General features: G+C 42.8%; 1 protein-coding gene across 2 annotated transcripts; it reads left to right on the top strand.

Annotated features, from left to right (window-relative positions):
- The first annotated feature begins 8031 nt into the window (after positions 1-8031).
- On the top strand, positions 8032-24642 carry LOC133954229 (axin-2-like). 2 transcript variants are annotated; one of them, XM_062388571.1, is made up of 11 exons: positions 8032-8296; positions 9809-10752; positions 12931-13071; positions 15734-15836; positions 17674-17814; positions 18369-18790; positions 18900-19049; positions 19167-19400; positions 19544-19648; positions 20199-20324; positions 22949-24642. In XM_062388571.1, exons 2-11 carry the CDS (start codon positions 9920-9922, stop codon positions 23073-23075), a joined length of 2382 nt encoding a protein of 793 aa, XP_062244555.1. In that variant the 5' UTR covers positions 8032-8296; positions 9809-9919; the 3' UTR covers positions 23076-24642. The 2 variants fall into 2 exon arrangements, with proteins under 2 accessions (XP_062244555.1, XP_062244556.1); XM_062388572.1 differs by lacking the exon at positions 8032-8296 and adding an exon at positions 8417-8892.
- The last annotated feature ends 392 nt before the right edge of the window (positions 24643-25034 follow it).

The following is a 25034-nucleotide window of genomic DNA, read 5'->3' as shown; positions in this document are numbered from 1 at the left end:
ATATTATTGGCTGAATGTTGCTGCTGAAAAGGGAATTTATGAATTTATGTTGGAATTGAAACTGGAAACTATTTTGTGGTTGATTTTTTCTATTATCTTGCAACGCCTGTGTTAGTTTTTTTTTCTCTTTACAGGAGATGGACAAAATTATTGAAATAGATGTACAGGATAATGCAGTCCCCTTACTATGTGTTCACAAACACAGTAAGATGTTGCTATAGTCTCCTCTACTGCTAATGTTTAAAAGTTATTCTGATATGCTGGAATGAGGATGTGAGGTTGGGTTTCTAATGTTTATAAGAGCATTTTCCATTCTAGCGTTGTAATGTTGAACAAATATCGAATTAATAGTCACAGTGACTTATTGTTAAAATTGACAGACAATCGGCTGGTCAAAGATGAACAAAGATGAATCTAACAAAAGACTTGCTTCAATTTGTCAGTTGGCTTCAGTAGAGGGAAATGGAAAATGGCAGTTATTTTCTCATGTTCCCACTTTACTGTGAAGTACTCAATTGTAGGAGCGATTTGTTTGCATGCATCGCTTTCCCTTGTAGCTCAGAATTGTGCAGTTACTAAAAGAGCCGACCAGATTTAGCTGCTTTTCTGCAGTCGAGGAATTATACAAGAACCCTATTGCAACTTTCAGATCCTTGGATTGGTACCTGTGTGTTGCAAGTGGTACGTTTTTTAGCCTAATCGCATTAAATGGAATTGTGTCACACCTGTGAACAGGTCATTGAAGCAACATCACAACAAATACTACAAACAAAAAATACTTGGAAGATCCTTTAATGTAAATGTTAAATGTTACTTTAAGTGTGTCAGACTTAAGTAGAAGTGTGTGCATTTTTTTATACAGGTTGTGTAAATCAACACCTTGGACTCATGTTTAATACAAGCTGAACATTATGGCTTCACAAATGCATTGTTTGTGTCATTTTTGTGTACTTGATAACAACAGAGGTGTTTCCATCACTCTTCTGACCATCACTGTGTCTGTGCCTTTATGTCGTCTCCCTTTTTGTGATCTTTCCTTAAATGCAACTTGTTTTTGTGGCATGATATATAAATTCTGATTCCTCATTCAGTATTCTGTTAAAACATATGGCCATAATTCATGCATAAAGTGAGACTATTTTTTTTTTCTCTCTGCACATATATCTCTCTTTGTCTTTCTCTCTTCTATTTCCTTTCTATGTTTCAGTTTACATCTCTTAGCCTGCTCATACGCTGTCTCTCCATCTTTGTTTCTCTCTCTGTGGGAATGTTTTCCCTATTGCTTGTCAGTGCAGTCGGTGAGGTGCATAGCAGCAGTGCTTTGTTGCCATGTTCCTCTTTGCCTATCTGCTGTGCAGTGTGTTTTGAAACTCAACCTCCCTCCGCACACCTGCTGAGTAGCTGCATGACACTGGGAAACGTCCCACAATAGGGTCAAAACACTTTTATCTTAGTTTTAGTTATGGATTTAGAAACTCTCTCGGGAATAAACGAACAATATGCAGCTGGCCAGTGCTGAGGTCCTGGATGATTGCTCTCTTTTGCTGTATCCAGAACTTCCTTTATTCACAGTGGGTGGGTTTAACTCTTCATCGTGTAAAAATACCATAACTGCAAAGAAAGGAGACCTTATTCATACAGTGGCTATTTTGAACCCCTTTGTCTGACTCACAACAGCGAGAAAGAACACACAGATGGTCCAGGAAAAAAGAAGTTGGTTGATTGCATGCATACTCATAATATAGCTGAACATTTGTGCACATTAAACAGTAACATATTTATGCACACCTTGAGAGAGAAAATGTAGCACTGCCTATACTTTCAGGGTTGTTGTGTGTTTGTTTGTTTTTAACTTTAACTATTGCACAACACATGCAAAATCACAGTTTCATTTTAAAACCAGGAGGTTTTGCTCATTACATGTTGTTTATACGCATGACTCATTGTGGCGTCTGACTGAAAATGATAGAATGCGAGAAATTAAGCTTTGAAACTGCTCTGCTTTGTAATTGGAGTTTCTGATTTAGTATGAGATACTTTTGGGGACTGTCAACAGTGTCAGGCACAGCCTTAAAAGGGTATGACTCACACCAAAACCATGAGAGTCTTCCCAAGTACTCATTAAATTCCCTGCAAAATTCAAGCGGCCCGCTTGTTGTTCTGTTCCCTCACTTTGAATTTGCCATCAAGTCTGTCAAGGTCATATTTAATCTACTGTACAGATGATAAAATGCTGTCAAAAGTTGCCATCCTTTTCCCATGCACATGCTGTTTTATGCATTTTAACCGGCCCCGAATCATTCAGCTAGTGTGTCAGAAAAAAAATGACAGTGTACGTGTGTAATGTCTGACAGTTGTTCTCAAGTCTAATCGTATAGTAGCTGGTGGAGCAGATCATACACATTTAAAATAAATAAGCACAACCGGCCATAATATCACACATTATATCATATGCATTAACATCTCGTTAACAATATGTTCTTATGGTAAGTTTGTTCCCTCTTGTTTCACTGTATGTTTAACAATCAGAGACTTGTGTTTCTATGTTTTTATATATGAGACAATATATCAGTATGTTATGTTTGAATTAAATGTTTTGCAGACAGAACTCTGCTGAACTTAAGAAAAACACCATTCAATCGTATGCATTGCTTTACTTTGTTATCCTGGTCCACTTACTTTAAAGTGTATGTCCTTATTCATGTCAGCTTGAGCTGTGTAATGTAGTGTGTGGATGGAAAATGGGTTAGAAAATGAAAGCAGATACATAATTTCAAACAGGTGATGAGATACTTGTCAGGTTGATGCTTCATACACATAGTGAACTGTTTAGTTAGTCCCACAGAATCTGACAGTAATTACTTTTACATGGACACCCAGACTGCAACGATTGACCTTATTCAGAATAAGCCAATTTTTCAGTTGTGGTATTTACATGACTTGCAGATAGAATATTCCATTCACATACCTGTTCACATGCTACAGTGACCTTATTCGGGTTGAGGTGACCAGGAAATGCTTTATATACAGAACAGGACAGTTTCTTATTAAGACTGTTGATTTTAATCAGGGTAATATCTGAATATTGATGTCCATGTAAACATAGTGTGTTTGTGTGTGTCGACACAACAGTCACCTACACCCATCATGCTGGAGTGAGTTAGAAGTGGCAGACTATGTGTTGATATCACAACGGTTGGTTGTAAAGACTGCTTCCTACAACAATTGTCACATCTGTTTGTATCTTTCTGCCGACTTCTCCAGAAGTGAACAGTGGTCCACTGGAACATTTGATCAATAGGGCCAATTCGTTTCTCTTATCAGTGCATGGATTTGCTGTCGGGCTGAGCCTCAGACGTTTAGCTGTTGTCAGTTGTAAACCAGTGCTTCTCTGTAACAAGTGTTACTTGTCCTCTAATAGGCCTGACTGTTGCTTCATATCAAGCATTTTTCTACATCATTTGTCAGTTCCTCATTAAGGACGGTCAACTGAACTCAAAGTGAATACACATTTTCTCGCGATCACGATTTGGATTACTTGATTTGTCGAGCATGATGAATGGACCAACGTATTTAATACACATGAAATTGTTCCAGTGTAGGTGCTGCAGAAGCAATTGTGTGTCAACAATAGTTTTTAATTAACTGACATTTTAAATATATAATTTTTTTTGTGGTTCAAAGCAGCAGTTTTTCTGATGTATATATTTTCTTGCACCCTAGAAAGACAGAATGGCATGTTGTCTGTATGAACAGACTGGCTTGGCAAACATTTGCACACATCAGATAGGGTTTCGGTTACCATAAAGGTTTGACGAGCCAAAACGGATTAGGCCCAGCATCAGAGGCGATTGTTTCTATACATTATTAAACTTTTAAGCCACCGAAAAACAGGATTGTAAGAAAAAAGGCGGGGAGTGGGAAGAGAAAGTAATTATTCATCTTAAGTGCTCACACAAACCCCCACACCTTCAGCAGATCTCTCACTCAAGTTTAAAAAGACGATCATTTATTATATATTTTTTAACCTTGTTAAAGACCTAACTTGATTGTTGTCACCGTTGTATAATTTAGTCTTTTCCTAAGTTGAAATTAAAGTTTATTTTCTTAAATTCAGCCTTTAGAGGGAATGGTCTTAATCAGCCATAACAAGCAGATGAATGGCTGGCTTCTTAAACTTTAAGGGTGTTATGCACCATGTCCAACTTCAAAGCCCATCTTAACTCTACACTTAAATTGTATCTTCTTCAAGCCTGTCTGCCGGACCGCCATCTGATTCTGCTGACAACTGCGCTCCTCTCTCTTCTTCATGTTCATCCGTTTATCTCTCCATTCCTCCTTCTTCGTCTTTCTCCATCTGTCATGACAGATATAGCCCCCCCCCCCCTCTTTCTTTTTTTCCCCTTTAGCTCTTCTAAAGTCACTCTGCTACAAGTGTCAACTAAGGCACGAGCCCTAAATTAGTTTTTGGGATGAGTGTTGACATCTACCAGTCACCCTTCAGCTCATGCAAACAGAATGATGCAATTTACCCCCTTTTCTCCCCTCTCTCTCTCCACTATTTATTTCTACTCCCTTCTTTTCCCTATTTCTCTCAGAGCCAACAAACAGACATTCACGCTTCTCTCCATATGGGCTTTAATTTGCCATTGTCCCCCAAGATATTCCTCGCTCAGGCTTGAGATAAAGGGATAATCACTTCAAAGGGAAGCTAGGGGGGAGACTGCCCCCTCCCTCCCAGCTGAAAGGAGAAGTGGACAATACGCTAATTGAGAGGGAGAACTGATCATAGGGTCTGTTCAAAGGGAAGCCTGGCCACGCCCCCTCCTCCCTCCGATGCACTTAATTTTATTAGTGTTTATGGTGATGCTTCAGACAAAATTATCACTCAAACCCACCACAGCCTTTGAACTAAAAAATATTGGGTTATTTGCAATTATCCACCCTCTCCTCTGTTTTTTCTGTGCTATTTTAGCACAAGTATAGGATTTGACTGGATGAAAGGGCCATAAAACAGGCCTGTACAGAATTTACTGTTTTTTACTGTTCAGACATATACCGTGGGCTGTGATATGATGCAAATCCAATACGCTTTGTGCAAAAGCAACAAGAAGGGAGAACACCGGCCCACCTTGTTTGACTGATGAAACTAATAATATACCGCCAAAGTTTTGTGCAGTACATTGTGACCAATGAAAGAAAAAAGAAAGAAACAAAGGAAGAAGGAAAGAAAGAAAGAGGCAAAGAAGCAAAGAAACAAAGAAACAAAGAAACAGAGAAACAAAGAAACAAAGCAGTAAAGAGTTTTTTTTTGTCATTTAAATCTACATTCAAATAATCAAAAGTTCTTGGCCTGTTTTCGTGTATCCTGATATGACACCTGTACTGACAACATACTTTCTCTGTGCCTTTAATGCAGGCTCTAATTAAAGAGGCGCTTCATTTCCAGTCTGTGGTGATATACCAGATGCCTTTAATACCTTCCCAACCACGAGCTATCAATTAGCCTCCAGGTCACCCCATTTTATTAGGGCTTCATAGCAAGTCACTGGCGGCACTCTCGTTCTGTATTGTGCTTTTAAAGCGTTTGGATCTCCCTGTGAAATGGTTAGGGCCCCAACAAAGGGGTCAGGGCAGGGTCAACATCAAAAAGGGGCTTCTTGGGGCTACTTTACAGCACCCTCTCTCTTTTGTCACTGCTGAACACAAAAGTGGGCATTCAAGGGTCAACAGGTGTGGTCTCATGGGTTTAGGATCTTATGGCACTTCCCAAATGAATTTGAAAAGACAGCATCTAGCATTTTGGCTGGATCTATGGTGATCACAGAGGTTTTGGTCATAGAAAAAGTATTAGAAACAACCACTTTCTGAATAGTTGAGTACCCTGAACTGTGCATGTCATTAAAAGCAGACAGAGCAAAGCATGAAGGAAGCTTCCTGCCTGTCAGCAAAACTTGAACTGTCTGCAGACTCTTTTTTTTTCTTTTGCAGTGATATGTGCGGCCTAATTTAATATGAGGGTTAGATAACAATCTTATCCTGAATGTAAAATATCCCACTTTAAAGATTGTCCTGCACTTCAAAAATACATTTTATAACCCCTCTATATCTCATTACTCCTTTCAAAGTAGACTTAAAAGAAATGAGTGTGCAGATAACAGTGAAGCTACATATTTCATGGCTTTAATGTGGGCCTAGTTGATCAGCCAAGTGCCCCTTTAACGTTCGATGCCAACGCCACTGACCCATTTTGTGATTTTATGCTCCGTCTCGGAGACAGCGAGCACCTCCCTTTACGAAGTGTTGAAGGCTTTTTGTGCATTATGGGTGCTGGATTGTTTGGATTTGTGGCAGCAATGTTTGTCTTACAGAGCCCTCCAGTATAAACAGGAGCGACGAATGACCTCTTAACACCCACACTGTCACACGCACACATGTGCACTCAAACAGACACACACCCACAAGGAAAGAAAATGCACTATCTGCTATGAAACGGCTTGGTGACACCTTACAGTGAATTTTCTTTAACAACGACTTGCAACATGCAAAAAGAGGTTGGCAGGATATCAGTGTAATCTACAGGATTCCCCTGCTGTTGAAATGTATGCCATTGCACAAGTATTTGAAAGTAAGCTGTCGAATAATAGGTCAGATGATCAAGGTGATCCTGTGATGTGGCTGCAAGATACAGCGATTAAGTGTTGACAAAAAATAATAAAAATAATTAGGTCGCTAAATAATCATTCTCAGCCGTCAACAGGGTCTGTCCCTGTTGGATGAAATGACATGCCAGGTTAACAAATCATGTATAAAGATTTGGACAAAGATGCAGCCACAACTACGAATCCACATGTGGACAAACCTTGCTTACTCCATATGTATAACCCTACATTAATTAATCACCATTTGGGGACCTCAGAGAAGTTGGATTTTATTAGTTCCCTTGTCGTGTACCATCATGGGAGTTTTGTGAATTGGAATCCTCTGACTTAGATAATTATATTCTGCTTTAAAGTTGATTTTAAACATCAAAGGGACAATATAGTCTTTGAAGTAGCATGGGATTGGATCACTGTCTAACCCACTCCTTAAGATTCTGTCACAATGACATTAGGGAAGTCATGTGAATTAAAAGACTAGAGAACAGCTCTTGCCTTTGCTCTCTGTCCAGTTTCAATCAAAATGTCATGCTGTGCCATTTTCTCTGAATGTGGAACAGGCAAGTGTGTTAGGATGACATTCGTGGCTAAAAGAGTGTGTCTAATGCAAGTTATATGACACTTACACTCGGATAATCAAATCAGGCTATGACTGGAAATTGTTAAAAATCATATTTCATCATCATTCATCATATTTAGCCATATATTATTTACTGCCGCTCCTTTAACACTGGCAATTGTGTGATATTCCATGGGGTGACCTGAAGATAAAAGTCCCTTAACTCCCTATACAAATATAGAGATATTAAATAAATATCTTGCTCTACAACAGGGGATAAAAAAAACATAATGAACTGAATAAGTTGTGTCACTGGCTTATCATCAGATAGGTAGGCACACTTAACTCACTGCTGTCACTTGGAAAGGCCACAGGCAACAATAGCTGCCTATGGCGTTTGTTTGCTTTGTGTTTCTGTTGGAACTTTGTGTAGTAACACCCGGACTGTACGCACAATGCTATTGGCGCGGTAGATCACTTACTTCTGACGCTCCAAAGCCTCGGGGAGTTGGCTCCGAATTGCTTGTGTTTGATAAGGTCCTGACTCACAAGTAAATATTTTCCTTCCGTCGAGAAAAGTTTACTAAACACTTTTGCGCGTATAAACATACTGGTTCGCTACGAGAAGGGATTCAGCAAAACACATGCTGAAACTTGAACCCTTTTCTACGCGTTTATTTCCCCCGCAGTTGGGGTTGTTGCGTTGTATTTCATCGGTTGCCGCGAAGACGAGACGCAATGTTTTTTATGTATCTTCCGGGACCACAGCGGCGACTCTTCGCTTTGAAGTCCACAGTTAACCCCTCAGCCCAGTTGGTTTAGGAACAGCCCGTAGGATTTCCACCGCTTGCCATGACTCCTTGACACACTACCTGGGCAGGAGAGACGAGAGGAAAACGCTCCTCTCTTTTTGTTATTATTGAAAGAAAAATTGTCCGGGTGGGATTGGACATTACAGGACTGCTAGTAGAAGAGCTCCGCGGTGGTTTTTCTTTTTAAAAGGCGCAGCGTGTTGTTGTTTGGACTACTTTACTTTTTCACGTTTTCTAATCAGCGAGGCTACTCGGGTACATGGATGGTAAGTTGTAGGAAAGCTGTTCCACAGGCCCCCTCTCTTGGCGGCTTTGATGTGCTGCTGCTCGGCTTTGAAGTTGAGAAATGCGGGGCTATGTTTCTTGTTTGTGGGCGAGAAATGCGGTGAGATAGATAAGAAGCTTATGTGTGTGTGAGTGTGAGAGAGAGAGTGTGCGAGAGGAAAAGGAGAATGAATGTGTAGCTCGGATATAAAAAAAAACAGTATTTGTCGGCTGGTGCGTCTTCTAGCAGGGGGAATGTGGGATGTATTCTTTAGCCGGAACCCCCACCTCCACCTCTTTTTACCTCCTCCAGATTTTGACACCCCCAGTGGTCTACATAGGCTCTGAGCCTGCCTACTCTGAGGTCAGTCGCTGAATGGGACAGGGTACATTAAACTACAGCGGTTTGCTCCGCAGCGAGACAGGACACATGTGGCATGGCACAGTGTTGAAGTAGTCCGTCGTCGTATTATTATTCTTGTTTTTGTGGTGGATTACGATTTTGGAGAGTTTGTTGGACTGATTTCTTAAACTGGAGTAATAATTCAACTTTTGGAAACTGTTTTTTTTCTACTCTGGTTGGATCTTCTCTGAGATGGTACGTTGCTTTTACGCACGTTTAGTCCGCCTCAATCCATTGGATTTTAGAGTCGCTCATGTTGTGCTGTAGAGTTACGCTGCCTGTTGAGACTGTGAATTATTATGCAGTCTGTCACTATTTCAAGCGCTTGTAATTGTTATCATAGCAATGTTGCAGCCTCTGCTTTGACACTGAGACTCTGGTTAAAGTCACTCAGGTACTGGATGAGGTTTAATGTTTTTTTTTACTACTAATACTATTTATTCAGTCTGTGTGCGGTGTTGGTAGTTCAGACACGTTGCTTTGCCAGGGCTGTGACTTTAATAATGTGCTATAATCGCCTTCTTGGGCAGATATTAAGTCGATTGATCGTTTACATTGACGCATGAGCGGATCGCCTTTCCCGCGGGGCTTTTTACCCCTCGTACGTTACAACGTTTTAAGGTCATTGTGGTGCAGATCAGATGCGTTTCCCCATCGTCTGTACATTTCTGGGACGGCGAGGACAAGTGAAGGCACCGAGTGGAAACGTGTGTGAATGTGTGTGTGCATGCGTGGTGCAGACGGGGGTAGGGTACGGTCGTCCGAAACAGATTGGGAATTAATTGGAGTTGAAGCCTGTGACATGGACTCGTTAGGAAAACACGTGTAAACCAGAGTTGTGTGAATACGGTTTTGGTAAAGAGTGAGCCTGTGAGAGGATGATTCTTGTAAAATCTTCTTCTGATGTGTCAGATCAGTGCACGCAGAGAATGCAGAATGCAGTTGATCTCTCATTTACATTATAAATAGATAAATGAAACGAAAGAAAGCCTTTCATATTCCCTTTCTCTGTGAACCCGGCGAGTGTGTTTGAGAGGGACTGTTTACTTGATGTCTTTCTTTGAAGTACAGCAGGATCTGGCTTTGATTAGATCAATACTTTGTGTTTCAGAGTGAAGAAGAGCTAAGAAGCTCCCCCGCTGCTTTTAGAGAGTGAGGAGGATTAGGCTGGAGCTCAGTGGAGGCACGACGGCACTCTCACACTGCAACCGGAGCTGGAGCCATGAGCAGGGCGCTTACGGAGCACATCAGCAGTAGCTTCCGAGAAGATGCTCCCCGTCCTCCGGTACCGGGGGAGGAGGGAGAGGCGTCATGCTACAATCCCAGCAGATCTGCCAAAATGAGAGCCCAGAGCAAGGTTAAAGATACCCCCGCCACCGCCGCGCCTCCCGGCTCTACACCGCGGAGGAACGAGGATGGACTCGGGGAGCCAGAGGGCAGCGCCTCCCCGGACTCGCCCCTAGTCCGGTGGACTAAGTCCCTGCATTTTCTCCTGGGAGACCAGGACGGCGCTCACCTTTTCAGGACATTCTTGGAGCGGGAGAATTGCGTGGACACTTTGGACTTTTGGTTCGCCTGCAACGGCTTCCGGCAAATGGACTTAAAGGATACCAAAACGAATCGAGTTGCCAAAGTTATTTTCAAGCGGTACATCGAGAACAACAGCATTGTCGCAAAGAAGCTGAAACCCGCCACCAAGACCTTCATAAGGGATAGTATTAAGAAACAACAAATAGACTCTGCCATGTTTGACCAGGCACAGACTGAAATTCAGTCCAACATGGAAGACAACGCATACCAGATGTTTTTGACCTCTGACATATACCTCGAATACGTGCGCACCGGCTGCGAGAATGCGGCGTACATGAACCACGGCGGTCTTGGCAGTCTGAAGCTGATGTGCGGATACCTTCCTCCTCTCATGGAGGAGGAGGAATGGAGTTGTAATGACCTGAAGGCAAAAACGTTAGGGTCCGTGGTTGGACTCTCTACGAAAACCCTGAGGGCTACTGCTACCATCCGGACAGCAGCTGAAGTCCTTGAGAACAGTTGCAGGTAAGAGCAAAAATCACTAAGTGATGCATGTCTGTGTTTTACTTCTAGTGACAGTTTATTTTTCTAGAATTGCTTACTTTACTCATGATCACCATCCCTTCATTAGTTAAGCTACAGTGATTATGTGGCAGTTGGAAGTTATTTCACAAATGTCTTAGAAAGAGATAAAGGGCACTTGATCAAAGGGTCTCAGAGGAACATGCCTCTATATTTGTGCCCTCCTGCCTTGCAGTTAGCCAAGGGGTGAAGGGGTGGAGGGGCGGGGTGGGTACAAAACATCAATGGATCTGAGCCTTCCTTTTAAGTAAATGGTGTCTTGCAGGCAGCCCTCTGCTGGCGTGCTCAAGTTTCCTGTGCTTTGAAACCCTTTCTCCGGTTCAGGCACAAATACAGACACCAAGTCTCATGACTGTTAGAGATACATGAAACGGTAAGATGCTATTCTAAAGTTATGCAGTATTTTTCGTTCATTCTACTCACTCTGCCATTTTGGTTATTACATACTGTCACAAAATCTCCTTAAGCAGATAAATGCCAATGCATAGTGAAACAAACTTGTGGAGCCTTATATCAAAAAGAGACATCGTTCATTGGCTTAGAAATAAAATTGGTAATGGAATTTCTTTGGGCTTTTACCCTAAGAGCTCATCCCACAAATTGTCCGACAGCTAACATCTTCCAGGAAATATATTTAAGAGTGGATTTTATGCGTACGCCTGCAACAAGAAGAACTTTTTCATGTAACTTTATAGATAATCTTTGCCAAGCCTATCGAGTGACCTAAACATATAGTTAGATAAGGTATCAAAAGTGGTCTGCAGCATGATTTATAATGACAGTTTAAAAACGGATAGATTACTTATAGTTACAACTGAAACTGTCCCTTGAGCATTTTATCCTTGTTTGAGCAGATCTCAGATAATGTGAGAGCACTGTTGGTCATTTGCTTCAAAGTGATCATGTTGAGTTAGGAGCCAATAAGCGCAGGGTTTGTTGACATCTCCTTGCTTCCTGGTGTGATCCCCAACATTTTTGTCTTTCACCGAAAGACGAGCGGTTGGGAGAGAGCCCCTTCTTTCTCCCTTCCGTCACCCACTCTCTCCCCCTTTCCCCCTGCCCCTCACCATCTCTTTAGGTCAAGCAATTTCCATTTCAAACATGTGGAACTAATTTTACCTTTGCACAGATTCCTTTTTCCCTCTTTTTAAAAAACTTCCTATACTTAAATCCAACGTGATAGAAAACCCAACAATAAACATCCTCAGCTCAGTTCCGCAGCTTCAACCACCAAGACGACTCTGCCGTATTTTGTGTGTGTGTGTGTGTGTTTTCCTTCCTCTTTCTCTTCTATCCAACACTTTTATCTCTCCTTTTTGAAAAAGAAAATCTGTCTGACAGAGACTAAGCATGCTTTGGTGGGAGACAAGAAGAGACACAAGGAGGGGAAGAGGGGAATACAGGAAAGGAGGGGGTGTCTTGAAAGAAAGAAAAGAGATGGAGAAAGGGAGCAAGGGGTGCAGAGAGCCCAGCTGTGCTAAATACCTGACTCTTTGCATGGACCTTCTAAAGGTCAGGTTTGTGCTTGGGGCCTACGGCTTTAGTCATGCTGGGGTTCTCCTCTCAGCACTCCCTGCAGAAGGCATTCTCATAAAGAAAGGGGCCCCCCTTCCCCCTTTCCATCTCTCTCTCCCTCTGTAAAGCTCAAGTTCCCCCTCCCTCATCTTCCCTCCCTCATCCTTGTCCACCCCCTTCACTACTGGAACAGGAATGCAACACAGCAGGAGAGAGAAGAAAGACAGGGAGAGAGAGAGACTTTAAAGGGGAAAGCAGGGGAGAGTGGGTAAAGGAGGGGGCCATAGACTGGATGATAGAGAGAAGAAGAGAGAAGTGGCAGAGTGTGAAGAATGACGTGTGAGATGGAGAAAAAGAGAGAGAGAAAAGGGAAATGCCGTTGTTTATTCCCCCCCATTAAAGGGACTCTTAATTACGGAAATCTGGAGAGAATGTAAACAGATCAAACTCCTCGCTTCCACGTTTGCTTTTAAAATGTGATGTGAAAAACAGAAGGAACCATGTCAAAAAAACTTCATTCAACTGTGTCACACCTCACCATTGTCTTCACATTAATATCTACTCAGTGGCATCACAGTAAAGCATGACTTCCTGGTTCTTCCGCAGGTCCCATCGTCGAGGAGACCCTGCCAGCCCTTACTTTGTCAACTCTGGCTACATTTTTGCCCCTGCCACCAGTGCCAATGACAGCGAGATCTCCAGTGATGCTCTCACAGATGATTCTATGTCCATGACAGACAGTAGTGTGTAAGTGTTTTTTCTTTCTTTTTATTGAAAGCGCAAAAACTTGGTTGGTTAGTTTCAGTTCAATCATTTCAAACATGCCTCGAGTTCAGTCAAAGTCTATGGGTGTGAATACAAATATTTGGCCTCTTAGTTTAAGAGGCTCTGCTTTTCTTGGGGGCAGGGGACTCCGCTGTTGCAAAATAATAGACTGTAATGTTTTTTAATTATCCTCAATGATTGACTCCAGATAATTCTATTAAAGTGTAGTTGTTGCTGTGGCCTCAAGGGCGATAACTCTGGGAAAGTCATTATGTCTGAAGACCTTTTGAAGTATATTGTGATGCGTTACAGGCTGGAGAGGAGGGAGAAAAAATGAGACTGTCTTGATGTGGGTGGGGGCGTTGCCTCATTTCCCTCAAAGTTGAAATGTATCCATCCCACCCTTCTGCCACAACAGACTTGTTTTTTTTCATATTATCTAATCGCTTTTTCCCTTTGAAGAGCTAGAGGAGAGGGGGAGGAAAATGGCCATTTGGGCCTCAAGACAAACTCATTGAAAAATGTTGGCACCAAATGAAAGGAGGCTTACTCACATGGTGGGTCGGTTTCCTGCCACTGGCCTCTGCGGCGTGCTGAGATCATGTGTCTGCACGGCTTTCACATGGGTTACTCATTTCTAGACCTTGGGACAAGGCATACAGAACTCCAATGGCCAGTCTAGTGCACCCCCAAACAAATCTACATCCACCCAGTTCTCCACATCTCCTCTCCTCCAGCCTCCAGAGCCAATAGCAGGAATAGTGAGGCTCCAAGTGCAAGGGAGTGAGAAAATAAAGTGCATGGAGTATAAAGGGCTTAACTGAATCACTTTCAGCCTATTGTTAGGTGAGGGGAGCTTAGGGGGATAAGGGGGTAGCTGGCTGCTTTGAAAATGACTTGCACAACTGAATAGGAGAACCCCATAAAGTAAGGACCCATGAAAGCGTCCAGAGATATTTTCTCTTCCTCAACCTGGACAAAACATCCAGCCGTGACATGGTTAGCCAGGGTGGGAACAGTTTAGACAGATAAAACATAGTCAGTGAGTGGAAATTCGGCGAGCTTTGTTTGTTAACGCTGTTTTGCTACTAGGTTTGGAGTTCTCGTTACTGTTTGTGCTCCTCAGGGCTGTTGAGTTTTACTTTTGAAGAGTTTCCTCTGTTTCTTCCTGCACCTTGAGGGATAATGGCTTGTACTCTCATGGGTAAAGTTTGTGAAACATTGATTTTGGTAGTAGGCCCCAGTTACAAGAAGCTTACTGCAACTCGAGTTGGGCGATATCAGCACCGTGGCTCCACTACCCGATTCCTCTTTACAAGGTCAATGAAATGTGACTTGCAGAACTTGTTCAGATGAATAAAGGAGAAAAATGGGTTCATTGTTGAACAGCATTATGTGTCAAAGTCATATTCTTTCAATAGTTATCGCCAAGGTCTTTGACACAGATCTCTGCTGTCCTTGTCCCCAGTTTTCGTCTCTCTACCAAGAACTGATGTTAATAAAAAACACAGCTTCTTCCTCTCGCATTTGACGGAACAATTTGATTAGTGTGTCCTTTTATGGTGGCTAACAGGCACACTGCAAATTTGAATCCCATTTCTCAGATAAAGAACAAGAAGAGGAGGATTTGGGAAGGGGGGTGAAAGAAAGGGTGGGGGTGATTTTCTTTCTCTTTTTGCTTATATCTTATTTATGGATTTACTTGGACGCTGGGGAATGCTGCTGCACCAACTTCAAACATTACCTTATCTTACAAACCAGCCTTTTGATGTAGCTGAGATCAGAGGCTCACAGCAGAGCGCTTGCCAAACGAAGATGGCAGTGGGTGCATATGTGCATGAGTGTTGAGATTTCAAAGAGGCAGCAGAAAAAGTAGCGTTTGGGTTAGGTCAGACACTTCTGAGCAACCAAAACGGCCAAGATAATTGGCCTAGCCTAAATGGCAGCTGACTGGAAAAGCTGGCAGACATAGGATGAAAAACGGAGAATAAGATTCTCTGAATAAACGTTTAATTGTCCAGAGACTACCAGTGTTTCTAGCTACATCTCTGTTTTCATATTAATATATCGGCTACAAAGCCAGCAGTGCTAATGCAACATTTGCCAGGCTGCATTAACCTGTCGTAGTTTCTGACCCAGACCAGCAACTAAGGTTATGTGTTAATTCTTCTGGTTTTAAGCAACCACTGTCAGAGTTGACAAGGCTTGATGTAATCTTATCAGTGAGTCTCTTCTTTTGAAGCCCAAAGGGATGTTTAGCATATCTCTCCCATTGTTCTCTTGTGTTTTGTTATGTGTGTTGTTTGTTCCCTTGGCTTCAAGGGCCCCATGGCCTTTTGATTTAGCTCTAATGTGGCTAGTGGGTGGTTATTGGGTGGCGCTTTGTCGATCACTTCAATGATAAAACTGCCTCCTAAGGGCTCTTTTCCACAAAGATTGACTAATGGTGCTTATGCACCAACTGGTGATTTGGAAGCATTGTGACCTGTGTGATGAGCAGCAGTGACCTACATCAGCAAAAATAACAGCCCCTAGATAGCTGAATATAACAGTTAATAAAAAATAAGGACAACAAGTATTTTTACCATCCATTTCCCTCTCGTTTATACCAAATATAAACCTGTGACATCTTTGGTATTTACAGAGATGGAATCCCTCCGTACAAGCTGGGCACCAAGAAGCAGGTCCAGAGAGAGATGCATCGTAGTGTCAAGATCAACGGCCAGGTTACACTACCCCACTTTCCTGTAAGTTGTACTTCTTCAACTTCTACTTTCTGTCTCAGTGTTTCCTTTTTGTAATCAGCTAAACTCAAACTTGTACACACTGACAGACAACTGGGTCCTGATTCCTCTAGGAGTTGTGCTTTATTTAAAAAAAAAGTGTGTGCTTTTGTTGTGACAGAATACTATATTTCATTCCCCTGCTTTTTTTCATATAAAAGTCAGGGTAAATGAAAGGCAAGATTTGAATACCACTTCACTCCTTCACCTGTTTCAAGCCCCTCGTTTCTCCACATCCCTGTAGCTTCTGTAGGGCCATAAAAATAAACTTGTGTAGTCGTCTCTGTATTCGGCCTCAGTAGCATTAGTGTGTTTCAAGGCATGATAACTTCAATTGTTTTGTGCATCAATGATAGTGGTGGTAATGGTGTAGGTAATGGAAATTATGATGAACTCTACTTTAACATTAATCTTTGAAATATTACAAAAAGTACTGTCTACATCCCAGCAAATGATAGGAGGTATATCACAATTCAGTTCCACTTTCCTCTACTCGCACTCTGATATCATGTCCCATTAGTATTTGGTATAGACAGTTTATTTGCTATGAAGTCAAGACCTGCTGAAGTTGTAGTGAGGAGGTTGAAGGAACTAGGTGACAACAGACTGTCACACATTAGGAGGTGTGTCGGGGGGGCAAGAGAAGAGATGAAATTCTTTTGTCTTCATATCCAAACACAGGTATGTGTATGTGTAAGAGTTGTGTGCATGTTTTTGTGCACATTTGAAAGAGCTATCTGTTCCCTCTTTTTTCTCTCTTCTTCTCCTCTTCCTTTTTCTCTCTCAATCGCTCTCTCTTTTGCTTTCCCACTTGCACTCCTTTAATGTCTCCCTCCTGATTTGGAGATGGCTCTGTCTCCCATGATGCACCAGCCCCAGGCAGCAGGGGCCCCGTGCAGGGCTGGCGCTCCTTGCCAGCAGCTCTGCTTGCCTTTCTTCTTCTTCCCTTCATCGTGTCTACAAAGAGATGAGAGGAACAACAAAAAAAAGAGTCAAAATCAAGAAAGCCAGTGTGCCAAATAACAAAAAAGTGAGAGGAGAGAGAGAAACTGGCGCATATAGTTAAAAAAGAAGGAGGATAATGTGACTAGAGTACCTCTGAGCTGCCCTGCATGCAGCCAGGAAATAAATTACTACTTCCCCTCAGATCTTCCTAGCATTTGACTCCTCTATCCTCTCCCTCCCTCTTTTCCCTCCTCTGTCTCGCTCTCTCCCTGCCACCATTGACACTTCACAAACGCACATCTCAATCCCCTTCCTCTTTTTTTCATGCTGTTAATTTTGTCCCCCTCTCCCTTTTTTCTGCTGCTCTCCTCACTCTCTCCTCCGTCGATATCTGGCTTTTATTCTGAGATTTAAAGCTGCGTGTCCCTCCCACCCCTAGTGTGCGTTTGATGTTTGACAAGGGCCCTTTGAAGTGTGCTGACTTCAGAGGATGCCTTGCTGATGGCTTGGTTGGGCTACAGAGGGTGCAGGCAGGGGGCCTCCCCTCCGAGCGAGACCAACTGCTACCCTGCCATCACTTCCCCTTTTTCTCCCCTCGCCCGGCAGCCTGGCACTGCCAAGGGCACTGGGCATGAGAAGATCTTGGAAGTGATGGCCGGTGGAGGAGGTTCAGGTTAGCTCAAGGGCAAGGGCATCTGGATTAGGTCTTTTGGAATGGTAACAGTGTTTTTGGAACATGATAGGATAAGGGCAAGGGCAGCAGATTAATGAACCCTATTGCATCTGTCAGAAACACTAAGCATTCACACTCACACACAAACTAAAGTGTCCTTCCCCTGTGTTGCTTACCCTGCAGAGGACATCAAGGCTACCCAAGGAGATGACCCCTGTGGAGCCCTCAGCCTTTGCTGCCCAGCTTATAGCCAGGCTGGACAAACTGAAGCGAGAGCAGGACACCATGAGCTCATTGGAGGAGAGGCTGCAGCAGATCCAGGAGGTACGGATGCACAGAAAGCTGATTTAAACAGTGCACTTGCAAACATGTGAACTGGGCAATTCTAGCTTGTATCCAAAGTAGCTTGGTTCTCTATTGCACTTTTAAAACCTTTTTGCCAGCTTTAGCATGTGGAAGAATAGGGAAAGAACCGTGGGATTTGAAAGTCTGTCTTTGTTTAACTTTTCCTTTTTGTCCTACCATTATTTCATCTGGAGGAACTTTCAAACTTATGTTTCTAGACACACTTGAAGTTCCCTCAAATAGTTAGCACTTAGATACTCTCCAGTGGCACGTTTGCTGAGTATGTGTAGTGCCAGTCTCTTGTGAAGCACAGGCACACTCTGCATTATAGATGAAGTGCACCCAAAGCCTGTTAGTGAAGATAACAGTGCAGCAAAAAGGAAACCCAAATCAAGTTATGCCAGCATTTGCTCTCACTGACTACTTCAGAGTATGATATAAGTTGGTATATGTTGGGAAATAAACTCCTCTGGTTGCTTTATATCAACAGTCTCAACTTTTTGTTTTATTCTTCTTATATTTTGCCTGTCCAGGAGGAGGAAAGAGAAGAGGGCAGTGACCTTACCAGCAACACCTCCCTCCATCACCCTCTGCTCCCATCTAGCACTCAATGTGAAGAAGACCCCCAGGCTATTCTAGACGAGCACCTATCCCGTGTTCTGAAGACACCTGGCTGCCAGTCACCAGGTGTAGTGCGGCACTCACCGGGCTCACGCTCCCCAGATCGGACGGGTGCTATGGTGTCTCCTGGTCAAGGGCCCTTCTTTGAAGCTTATCCTGGGGCTACCAAAGTTCTGATGACAGGCAGGCCGTCCACAAAGCACATCCACCATCACTACATCCACCATCACCACACTGGGCCGAAGACCAAGGAGCAGATAGAGGCAGAGGCGGCTCAGCGTGTCCAGTGCCTCTGCCCTCCAGGGGGGGCAAACTATTCTGACTTCACCCATGCGTAAGTGTTACCTCCGGGCCGTATACAGTAGCCTGTAACATTTAATTTCGTCAGTTTTCCGTGTGGCAAAGTTGGTTTTGGTCTAAATGTGCTCGCTTTCTCCTTTCAGTCGCTGCAGCACTTTGTCCAGACGGCCAGTCAAGGCCACAGATGAGGGCGTGTCCTCACCGCTCCTTCCCCTAGATGCCACTGATCGCTGTCAGAATGTTTGGCAGTGGATTCTAGAGAGTGAAAGGCAGGGCAAGCACAAACCACACAGGTAAGCATCTTCCTGGAATCTGATTATACTGAAGAGCCACTAGTCTTAAGGTCAAATCTTATGTTATATATTCATTTTTATTATTATATATAATATATATATTTTTTTTTCTTTCAGCACTCAAGGTCTGAAGAAGTCCAGCCCACTTGACTCCAAGCCCCTGCCTGGTCGGACTCAATTCTCGTGGGGAGGAGGTGGCATTGGCAGTGGGACTCACCTCCGCAGCCATCATCCTGGCCACCCATTTATCCAGGACCCAGCCATGCCACCTCTGCCCCCACCCAACACACTGTCACAGCTAGAGGAGGCCTGCCGCCGACTTGAAGAGGTCTCCAAGCCCGCAAAACAGAGGTAGTCCAACCCAGACATTATTTCACATTAACCAAAATTGTCAATCATCCATATTTCCCTTCAAACCAGATTGTAAATGATGCCCATTGGTTACTTCAAATTGATGTGAGTACTGATTAGCCATTGATCTCTTACTTTGACAGGTATTCAACAGCAGCCAGCAGCCTTCAGCGAGAAAGGAACCATCCAGTAGCTTCCTTCCCCTCTGGAGATACCCCTCTAGCCATCACTGGACTCCAAGCAGACGAGTATGTTTGTCTTATTTTATCTCTCTCATTTTGAATCTACAACACAATACTGTTTTTGTTTCTAAAAGTCATTATTTCTTGCTAGTTTTCCAGATTTCACTCTTTATACACATCTCCCTCTCTCCAAGCTTTTTGCTTTCACTCTCTTCCTCGCAGACTTTCTTGCTCTTTCCTTCAAAGAGATGTTGTGAGTCAGCATAGCTATGTCTTTGATCTCCTCTTCTCTTGCTTTTTAATCATTTAAGATTAAACAAGCATTAATGGGGAATACTAACTACCCACCCATCTCCCAACTTGCACACACACACCACAGTAGCCCCTGGTACCTCAAAGTTATCGGCCCCTTTCATACATTTGTTGTTAAAAGAGGAAGTTGTTTGATGTGAAAATACAGCCACCTGACTGTGAGGCCTCTTTATTTTTAATTGGATGACCCTCAGTGGGCCATGTGTCTGTTGGCACCTTTAATTAACGGCACAGCATAGATTCTTTGTCTTCTTCACCTACAAATGCAGCTGTTTAAATTTTTGTAATCATTTTGTGTCTTCAGGTCTAAGGAACTAGTGGTCACCTACTTCTTCTGTGGTGAGGAGATTCCTTATCGTAGCATGATGAAGACCCACTGCCTCACCCTGGGACACTTCAAGGAGCAGCTTAGCAAAAAAGGCAACTACAGGTAAATATGATTCTCTGACAGCAACACACGGATCAGGCGTGTTAGTATGGGCTGGGGGCCAAAATGCTTGTGTGGACAAAGATGTTTTAGTTTCAAATCACCACTTTCTAACAAAAACGCAGTAGTATGAATGTAGCCTCAGATAGATGTTTATGCACAACTATTTGGATAGGGTTGTTACTTTAGTAAGGTTTGTTATATGCGAATGTATTTGCATTTTTGTATGCTTGTCTCCTGAGTGGGAGTGGGAAATACTGAAGCCCAATAGTTTAAAAGAAACTGGGCTGATCCACTGTAGGAGCTAACAGAGAGAGGGGAGTGGGGGGGGTGTTCTCACATCTGGTACTGATTTCCATGGTAAGGCAGCCTCAATAAATATGGCTTTGAAGCCTGGGCCATTTTATTTTGTGCACAAAGACCATTGCGAGGCCTCTGCACTATTGCATCAGACATTAAAATCAAATGCCGCAAGCTCCTTCTTCTGTTAATGATTGGTTGCGGTTAACGCAGCAAAAATATCTGAAACTAACCAAAACAATCCTAAAAAACATCAGGACATTTAAGGTAATTTGAAATACAATGGCCGGTCAGTTAGAAGACATTTGAAATCACCACCGAGGAAGTCAAGGCTTGATTTATCAAGCAGTTTTACTAGTAGTGTGCAGTGTTGTGTAGTTGTATGCCACTGCATGAACATAAAGCCTGCATGCCCATGACATCAACATTAGGTTACAGCCACATGTGCTTGTTAGGCAAGAGAGAGAAGGTGGCCTTGCAAACAAGTCATTGCACCCCTGCTATCCCATAACTCTGCAGTGAGCGAGAGAGAAGGAAGGGGGTGGGGGTTGATGAGGCGTCTGGCTTCAATGGCAGCAGAATGTGTGGAGTTGGTTAATTTGGACATGGCAGCAATACAGCAGAGAACAGTATGCCGTGGCTCTGCCAGACGAAATTGGTGCCAGATGTTGCGAAGAGAGAAAAATCCTGCCACATAAAACATGTTCCAATGGAAAGACTCCCTCGGTCTCACTCTCTGAAACAAAGTGATGACTTTGAACTATTTGTGTAAAAAATGTAGCAGGGAAAAATGTTGCCATTCAAATTTAGTAGGATATTGAATTGATTTGTTTTCTGCTAATGAAGATGAAAAGGCTTAATCTTGTCCAGCCGCGCTGAGACAACAGAGGACTTGTTTGCTGAAATGGTATATCATCAAACAAAGTCAGCTCTCCTCTGTCACATCGCTGCACACTTAGAAAGTCCTGCAGCTGTGGTAACGCAACCTCCTCCTTCATTTGTGTGTAATTATAATCAACATGGAAAATAAAACAGTATGTGCACATTTTTGTATCCCCCTCCTACACGTGTTTGAATTACTTTAGGCAAGTGATAAAACATAACCCCCCCCCCGTTTTTTCTTCTTTTTGTATTCTGAATGCAGGCGCACATGGTCAAAATGAGGCATTTTTCCATTACAAAGCTTATCATTAAATCCCCTCCTGCTGATCTTTTGCTGGGTTTAAAGTAAAGAGGAGAAATCATTAGGAGCTCCAGGAGACTTCACAGTCACCGGGACTAAGCTAACCCTTGGAGTTATCTCTGCTTGAGAGAAGAAGAAGAGTGGGCTAGCTAGGTGACCTGTGACCTCCAGGAAAATGTCTAAGTGGTCACCACCCTCCTATCCCCTTCCCCATCTCAGGATAAAGCCCCTAGGCTCGGACGGCATCCCAACCGATCACACCCGGTCACCAAGCCGGGGGAAGGCCTCCACTCGATCTGCTTTCTTCTCTTCCTGCCCCTGCTTTTCCCCCTTTGTTCTCGGCTGGTGATCAGATAAATGCACTGTGTGCGTGTGGGTGTGCGCATGTGTCCGAGCGCATATGTGCGTGTGTGTGTTATGAGAGAAACGTGGGGCAGCGGAGTGTGGTCTTGCAGTCACAGGCAGACTCTCAGGCACCTGAAATGTCAACCTGTGTGACAGAAAGGCCCTTCATTTGACAGCCAGCCCAATTAGAAGCCAGGGAGACACAGAGAGGGAAGGGGGGGTCACCGTTCAAGATTGGACGGGGAAAGGGGGGGGAGAGGGGTCTTAAGACAGCCTCTAATTAACCCATCAACTTTAATAAGACCTTGCAGGACAGATATACATCTGTAGAATGGCCAGCAGTCAAGATGAACAAGTGGATGAGGAGACGAGCACACATGGATGACCACACAAAAATACACAGGCTGTTTCTAGCAGCTTAAATTATCACAGGGAGTGTTTAAACGGAAGGTTCAGCTCTGTTTGTGCAGCGGTGTTATGTAGAGTCAGGCTGAACCTTTGAAGTGAAAAGGGATGGCATTGAAGGCTATGACTAAGTTGTTTTGAGCAGGATCCATTTCTGGCTCAGTGTGTTTGTTTGTGTTTGATTTGGACAAGAGGGAGTTGTGCACGAGCATGTATATGGAAGTAGTTGTGTAGGTGCCTCAAAGCGGTTTAAAACCCGTGAAATATATCAGATGCACTCTTGCTGCCACTGTCAGGTTTCGTTTGAGTTAAATTCTATGTTTTGTTTTTTGTCTTTCTTATGTAAACCTTCATGAAACATTTTCTAATCACAGACTTTTTTCTTATTCCTCAGGTACTATTTCAAGAAGGAAAGTGATGAGTTTGAGTGTGGTGCCGTGTTCGAGGAGGTGTGGGAAGACGCCACCATGTTGCCAATGTATGAAGGCAAGGTCCTGGGCAAGGTGGAAAGGATGGACTAAAAGCCACTTCATTGCCAATCAACCAACACCCTTCCCTGCCCAACAAAAAGCTAAACTGTCCGTTAAGAAACTAGAGCAAGAGACTCTATGTAATTAACACTCTGGACTTCCTTTTCGTTTTTCTTTTTTTATATATATTTCTTAATATTAAGCTAAACAGAGTTAATATATCCAGCACAAGAGGAGTGATTGAAGGAAGATGAGCCAATGAAGTATACCGAATCCAGAGGAGGTGCCACACCTCCCTGACTTTCTCAACCAATCAGCCTTAGAAACACAAGGGAATGACATGACAGCCAATTAAAGGCCAATACGAGGATGATGAGAATGATGATGATTGGAGCCCATGGGGCGGGGGGGGGGGGGGCACCTCTTCCTGAATATAACCACTGAAGATGTAGATGAGTGTCTTACCGGCTTCCGGGCCGAGTGCAACAGACTGGCACAAGCTGAAGACGCAGCACCACCAACCTGCTCTTAATCTTATGCTCGAAAATCGTTAAAAAACGTCTGAACGTGTGCATATACATACATGCATATATGTATATATACATGTATTATATATAGATGCTTTTTGTCATGAGATGAAAGTTTTTATTAAGTATTTATTGAAAAAACAACCAACTACTTTTACCTTGTTCTCCCATCCTAAGTCTTCTCAAACCTTCCTCCCCCCTCCCTATTTCCAGCCAATGGGCAAGCTGCTTTGAATGTTGGGAGAATACTGTGGTAATATTGTATATGTTTTTTTTTTGTTTGTTATTACTTTACTCAAAGGATGTGACACTAGCCTAGCACCTCCCATAGCCTTGTAGCCCTGTCTGACCCGAACTAACAACCTTAGCAGTGGTCTAGTCTGCGGCGCTCTCCCTCCACTATCCTTATGGGCAATCCCAGTCTAAAATGCTGCTGATAGTTTGTAATGTAACGTTTGTCACACTAGCTTTTCTGATCTCTCCCCCCCCCCCTTTTATGTCAGTCCAGCAACAGAGCTCAAATCTTTTTTGTTGTGCCTTTGTTTATAATGGCAGTGTTTACAGCCCGCACACCAAAATAACTTGTGCTAACAAGAACCAGCTTGGGTCAATGAGAATGACTTCCTGCAGAAGTCAGCTAGCGTGTCACAAAATTAAAAAAAAGGAAAGAAAAGTGAACATCAAAGAATTCTGGCTCCGATATCCTTTGAATGTTGTTACAATAGCATCGTATATAGCAGAGTTCCTGTATACATTGTAATTATGCATTCTGAAGTATGGAAACTGATATACGTGATGCACGCTTAGAGTACATACACAGACACAATACACATCAAACACTATCGCTGGTGTTATATGAGTACAGCACCTGTGCCTACATGGATGCCATACCGTGTGCTACCCTGTTTCAGGGTTTTTAATATATATCCCTTGATTCTCATAAGGGTTTTATGTGGAAAAGATATTTTTATGCTTTTAATAATATCCTGTAATCATGTTTTTGTTTTTACAACATGGCCTTTTATTGTTTTGTTTCATTCTATCTAAACTGTAAATTATACATTATATAAAGAGTTTCATTTAAAGATTTACATGGACCTATAATTATTGTAATTATTGAGAGATGTAGCCTTTATTAAAGTTTTATATTTTTCAAATGAAAACATTGTGTGTGAATTGTCTCTTTCATGATACAGAATAACTTCCTCCTCATCTTGTGTCAACATGATATTATTATACATTATAGAAAATACTGTGCAACAAGCCTCCCAGCATTAGTAAGAGATTACCTTTTGGCAACACTGGTGGAAGATCCGTCAGGGAAACCAGGTAAATTATTATTGTTTTACGAAATAACAGGGTTCTTGTAATTGTGCAAATAAGAAAAAAAGTGAAATTCCCAGATAGGGCATCATATTTAACCATGTGTTAAACACCAACTCTCCAATTGTCCTGCTAGCCTACTGTTTTTTGATGCATATTT

Source organism: Platichthys flesus, chromosome 5, assembly GCF_949316205.1.
Source record: "Platichthys flesus chromosome 5, fPlaFle2.1, whole genome shotgun sequence".
NCBI classification, from domain to species: Eukaryota; Metazoa; Chordata; class Actinopteri; order Pleuronectiformes; family Pleuronectidae; genus Platichthys; species Platichthys flesus.
Note: the sequence above shows the minus strand (reverse complement) of the source record. Positions and strands in the feature narration are given on the sequence as shown.